The sequence below is a fragment of the Leucopleurus acutus genome (assembly GCF_964270905.1).
Source record: "Leucopleurus acutus genome assembly, chromosome: 2".
Classification (NCBI taxonomy): domain Eukaryota; kingdom Metazoa; phylum Chordata; class Mammalia; order Artiodactyla; family Delphinidae; genus Leucopleurus; species Leucopleurus acutus.
The window spans coordinates 82482384-82488909 of record NC_139143.1 but is presented as its reverse complement, the minus strand read 5'-3'; the positions used below and the strand labels follow the sequence as shown (position 1 = coordinate 82488909).

The 6526-nt window shown below is 44.0% G+C and overlaps 1 protein-coding gene across 1 annotated transcript; it reads left to right on the top strand.

Annotated features, from left to right (window-relative positions):
• Window positions 1-4396: 4396 nt before the first annotated feature.
• On the top strand, window positions 4397-4688 carry LELP1 (late cornified envelope like proline rich 1; the record flags this gene model as incomplete). Its single annotated transcript, XM_082832496.1, is given in 2 exon segments — window positions 4397-4569; window positions 4571-4688. Coding segments are annotated over 2 exon segments (291 nt in total).
• Between the last annotated feature and the right edge of the window lie 1838 nt (window positions 4689-6526).

The following is a 6526-nucleotide window of genomic DNA, read 5'->3' as shown; positions in this document are numbered from 1 at the left end:
CACCAGGAACTTTGGCTGGAAGGCACGCAAAAATGATATGGAGAAGTGGGATTTCAGGGCCAAGATAAGGAGGTAAAAGAGATAGGTCGAAGACAGAGGCAGAGAGAGATCCTACAAGTCAAGAGAAGACAAAGACAGGAAAGCAATGAAAAATAATAACTCATATGTATAGTGAACATTTATTGGGGGCTGTTCAAACATAGAATCTCATTCAGTCTTCACAACAACCTACAAGTACGGTGAGACAGGAGGATGGATGGAAGTGTAGGCTTTGCACTTAGAAACATCCCTGGCATCTTATAAGCACTCAATATAAATTACATATTATCTTAAAATGGGTGCTATTATTATCACATTTTACTGTTGAAGGAATTGAAACTTAGAAAGTTTAAGTCAGGTACTAGGGGTCATTTGGTAAGTAAGGATAAAGGCAGGACTTGAACCCGGAGATCTGACTCCAGAGTCCTCTCTCTCAACCTGGGAACCGTGACACCCACTCCTCTCCCCTTCCAGTGTCTCTTCTTCTGAGACCCAGCCACTCAAGCAGCCTGTTCTGTGTTTCATCTCAGTCGTGTCTTGCTGCCAGCTAGCTGCCAACCAAATCCTAAGCCAAACATAAGTGGATAGCTGTTACTAAATGTAACCCTTTAAAGAAGGGTTTTAAAGATGCTGTCCTGTTGACAGTCCAATGAGTGGTAGACTTTCACTTAGTGTGAATTTCTTAAGGGAGAAATAGGAGAGGGGAGAAAGGAGAGAGAGACAGATGAAAACAGCCAGACAACAGTCAGTAGAAATCACTACATCCTTTGACATCACTGTCACAAATGACTACCTTCTCCATAACCAGATTGCTAACTTCTGTCCAGAGCAGAACAGCAGGTGGATCTGGGACTCCTGAAATGAGTGTAAGAACTGCTTTTCAACAGCTTTGAAGAGATAGTGCTCTTGAATAAAATGACGGAAGGAAGAAAATGAGAGGATTGGGCTGCACCAAGACAATGGATCTAACATCAATTATCCCAGGGACAGGGGGGTCAGTTCTGGTTACCGTCACATTTAGGTTCATTTGGGTTTTATGACATTCTTTATCCACTGTGAATACCAAATAAACCCTGCATTGGGATACCCCATCCTCCCCATTACCTTTTCTCTTCTCTCCCCCAGTCCTCTCTCTCTGGACCAGCTCACTCTCATCCACTCATAAACATGTGTTGGGCTGAAGTGAACTCAGGATCTCAGGTCTGCCCAGCAGCACAAGGATCCATCTTTCTAATAACCATTAAAGATGCTTCACTGAAAACACAAAATTCTCAGACTCAAAATCCTCTTCTTCTAACACAAACCTGTTCTGTTTCCTCAGTGCCCATTAACAATAGCACCTGGGAGTCCTCTGAGTTCTTAATTTTCTTCTTAACTTTCCACTAACCAGATACCATAAATTTGCTTCTCTGATGATGCTTCTCTCATTGGTACCCTCTTTCTCCCACCGCCACTGCCTTCTTCAGACTTGGATATTTTTATAATTTCTTTGAACAGCTTAGTTCAACTTACACTCCATCACTCCATCCTTCAAACCATCCTGCACTTTTTTTTAACATCTTTATTGGAGTATAATTGCTTTACAATGGTGTGTTACTTTCTGCTTTATAACAAAGTGAATCAGTTATACATATACATATGTTCTCATATCTCTTCCCTCTTGCGTCTCCCTCCCTCCCACCCTCCCTATTCCACCCCTCTAGGTGGTCACAAACCACCGAGCTGATCTCCCTGTGCTATGCAGCTGCTTCCCACTAGCTATCTATTTTACGTTTGGTAGTGTATATATGTCCATGTCACTCTCTCACTTTGTCACAACACCTTAGACATGATCATATCACAATTTTAACCAAAAGTCACTCATGATTCAGCAGTGAATGACTGCCAAGATGAATATCTTGGACCAGAGTTCAAGGCACCATGTGTCTCTGAGGCCCAATTGACTTTCCACTCCTATTACCACCTCAGACACACCCCTATTGCAACCACAAAGACCCACTGGCCAGGTCTTTGAAAAAACAAGGAAGGAACTTTCACAGAGGCAGACCTTTCTACTCTAAGACAAAATCTGGGGTTAGCCCAACAGGTCAGGACTGGTCAGGAGCATCAAACTCAATTTCTTAGGAATAAGCAGCATCTACCTTAGATATCAAGGGTTGGCCACACCCTGATTGAAAAAAACAATCACAGAATCCAACAAACAGTGAATTTTAGGCAGAGTCATTGAAAAAAAGAGCTAAAATAATCCTTTGATTTGAGCCAGGGAGTGTGGAGTGGTAAAAAGAGGTTTCAGCATCTCATGTTAAAAACATAGTGGGGCGACTTCCCTGGTGGCACAGTGGTTAAGAATCCGCCTGCCAACGCAAGGAACACAGGTTCGAGACCTGGTCCAGGAAGATGCCACATGCCACGGAGCAAATAAGCCTGTGTGCCACAACAGTAGCTGCGGAACCTGTGTACCTAGAGCTCATGCCCTGCAACAAGAGAAGCCACTGCAATGAGAAACCCGCGCACTGCTACAAACAGTAGCCCCCGCTCGCCGAAACTAGGGAAAACCTGCACATAGCAACAAAGGCCCAACACAGCCAAAAATTAATTAATTAACTAATTCATTAATTGATTAATTTTAAAAAACATAGTGGGGACAGGAGCATCAAAATGGCTGTGATCAATCAGGGGAGCTCTCCTAGAAAGACGAAGAACAGGCAAGTTCAAAGGAGTTAAAATTTGGGAGACTGGGGGAGGAAAGAGAGATCAGGTATAAACAGAGCTTTTCTGCTCCTAGCAACAATGAGCCTCCCTATCCTTAGAGTTTAGTTCCCTTCATGGTAGCCTGATTTCACCAGCATGAATTTTGAGGGACCTGGGAGGGGACAGGACAGCAAAGGAGGTATTAATCATAGCCTATTCTTCTGTTCAAGGGCTTGAGTTGAGCTGGAAGCTCTGGAGTCACACAATAATTGCGATTTGATGATGCAGTGATGAGGTCACAAGTGGGGCTCCCCCTTTCCCCCACTCTGTCTTCCTCAGAGCTGGGCAGAAGAACCAGAGGGGAAAATCCACCTTCCCGGGCACAGCCATAAATAACATCCACCTCACTCAACTACTTGTCAAGTTCAATACCAACACAAAGGGGTGAGTTGCATGTGGACAACTGGAAATGCCCCCTCTTTTACCTCTTCTTTCTGGGGGATGACCCACAGCACCCCAGGCATTGAGCAGGGTTGAAATGATGGCTATATTTGGGTGAAAGTTTCCTCTCATTTTCAGTAGCAGGATCTAGCTACACCTCATTTGAAAGAGTAATTCTTAACCATTTTGGAGTTCAATGTAATGATCTGTCTCTCCAGAGAGCCATACTGACTTTAAAACAAAATTAGATTTAAAATTTTTATTTTTATATTGTTAAAGGAAATCAAAGATGTGCCAATTAGATCCAACTTGCAAGTATTGTCAGAGACTGAAAAGTCCTGTCCATATCCAGAAGTCAAACAGTCTATAGAGGAAGACCTAGCTCAGGGCAAAACTCAACAGAGGGGAAAAGGATTTACTCCCTAAAATCATAGTTTGTGGCTCCAACATTCATATTTTCAGAGAAACTAGAATTTCCCAGTTTATCTCCTCTTCTCTTAACTTCTTTCCTTACCCTAATCACCAGGGGGAGGAGTTCCTAGAGTGGTCCATGGGAGCCCAGCCGTGGTAGGAATTCAACTCTTTTCCATGCTCAGTCCTCAAGTGACAAAAGCAGTTCTCAAGGTTTTGAGGGCTTAGGCAAGACATAGAATTGGAAGAAGTGTCATAGGTCCCCAAGCCCACTAACATATCCTCCCATTCCATCTCCAGAGGGATAGGGAGGTGCCCTTACAGGAGTTCTTTAAAACTGTTGTCGTGCCATGGATGCATTTAGAAGTCTGATCAAGCTTAAGGACTCTTCAGAATAATGTTTTAAAATGAATGAAATAAAATGCATGGGGTTACAGAAGATACCAATTATATTAATAAATATATGGTTAAATATGGTTGGGTTGTGGGGGGCAGTCCAAGGACCCTAAGGTTAAGAGCTCCTGCTAGGGGCTATGGAATGGAGACAAGAATAAGTGAAAAGAAATCATAGCAATGGTGGAGAGATCAAGAAATGTTGTCACCAATGCACTGCAAGGACAAGAGGACAGGCCTTAGATGAGAATTTATTCTAGAGCCTGAACACATCCCAGGAAAGGCTTTCTTAAGAACAAGAATGGGCAGGGCAGGAGGTGTGTGTGAGAAGGCTGTACTGGTCCTCTCCCACCTTGCAATGTGGTCTCTCACACATAACCTGTCACGTATTTCTTTGCAGGTTTCAGAAAATCAAGAAGGAATGTCGAGTGATGATAAAAACAAACCTAGTGAACCCAAGAATGAGCCCAAGCAATGTGATCCCAGGTGTGAACAAAGGTGTGAGACTAAATGCCAGCCCAGCTGTTTAAAGAAGCTGCTGCAACGGTGCTCTGAAAAGTGCCCACAGGAAAAGTGCCCAGCACCACCAAAGTGTCCCATGTCCCCCATGCCCCCCACTCTGCCCTCCACCATGCCCCTGCCCAGCTCCCTGTCCTCCCAAGACATGTTCCTGTCTTCCTAAATGCCCACAGCCCTGCCCACCCCCAGAGTGAGGCACCAAGGGCACTACCCAGCCCACTACATCCACCATCTCCACCATATTCACCACTATGGGGCTGAGAGCTGAAGCCATGAACTGACAAGTAAATGCGTTCCTCTGCTGTGCAGGACTTTCTTCTCCTGGTTTCTTGGTAGTTTTTGGTTTGTTTCTTGTTTTCCAGCATTATACCACCAAGAAGCAACCCCCTGAGTGTGAGGCTAGGACCCTGGCCCTCCACACTCAACAACCTTGGAAGATGGCCAGGTCTCTAACCCCACCTGCTGCATAGAGGGACGTGGCATCTTCTGAGAGGTGCACCCAGGGAATGCATTCCTGCTAGAGCACAGCCTGAGAGAGCAATAAACATGGCTATTGAAGTGGCTAACCCCGGGAACCCAATGAGCACAAGGGGGGAAGAGTGTGTGAGGGGAAACAGGAATGACGCTGGGGAAAGTTCCACAAAGACTCGGAAAGAATTCTACCCTTGGCTATTAGTCCCATTGCATAATGCTTGGGCAGAACACTCTGAAAATAGGCTTCATGGGTTTAAACTCTAGCTCTGCTCCCCCAAATTTTGTGACCTTAAGCCAGTTGGTTACCTTCCCTGAGCCCTAGTTTCCTTCTCTCTGTAAAAGGAATGAGGATACTAATAGTATTGGTGTTACCTGGTGGTTGTGTGGCTTAAGGAGTTAACAAATGCCAAGTGCCTGGTTTGCTGGGACACAGTGAGGGGAGCACGCTGTACCTGCCCAGGTGTGACACAACACACCTGAACTTGACTGCCTTGTGCTTCACTTCCTCATCAGGCTGTAAATCTCCTGAGTGCAATAATCAGGTTCTAACTCATACCAGTAAGCACAGCTAAACATTCTTCTAAAAAATAAGAAATAAAAGAGGAGTTTGTGGATTACACCAATGTCAGTTGGCTGACTTTGATCCTGGAGTATAGTTATGCAACATGTCACCATGTCACCCTTGAGAGAATTCCAGTGAAGGGGACATGGGATCTCTATTTTTGCAACTTTCTGTGAATCTATATACAATTTCCAAAGAAATAATTAAGTACAAAAAAATAGAAAAGGATAAATCTGGGAGGACCTCAACTAGGAATGAACCAGAAAAGTTTTCACAGCTGATATGTTAGTGTACAAGTAGCTACAGGGAGTACACATCAAAGTGGATTAATTCACAAGTTATCAGTTCATATTGCTGGGAAGGATATTAGGATGAAGAGGGGGCATGTAGAATTGAAAAAGAACTATAAGAACGAGGACTTCAGGGTCTGAGAGCATGGATTCACTGCCACTGTTTCAATCTTTCTCATCCCCACCAGTCTCCACTCCTCTTCAGGATGGGTATCCTCACCTCTTAGACCTCTCCATGTGGTAAGGTCCTTGGCCAAGTGGACCCACATTGTTGATGGCTTGGGTATGAGGTATTCCTGTTATTTCAGGAAAGAAACCTGATTGGTTCTTTCCAAAAACGCAGGCTATCATCACAGCTCACAACATCCAAGCAGAAGTAGGTTTAGTATTCTTTGCTGTCACAAAGGTAATGAAAGAGGTCAGGTCATGTTATAAGTGGGAGTGATTCTACCAACCTGCTTCCTTACCTGCTGTTCTGTGATTTAGAACTTGAAACATCCAGAACTGCATCCTGTTCACTCATTCGCAGGTAATATTTTATGTGCTTCCTTAAGATTGGATTGTGAAAGAGACTGAAAAGGATCATAAATCTTCACGGCTGAGTTTCTTTTAATTGAAATATAATTTACTTATTCTGAAATGGACAGATCTTAAACCTCAATCAGGATACGAAAAATAACAATCACTTCAGAAGGTGCCCTTGTGC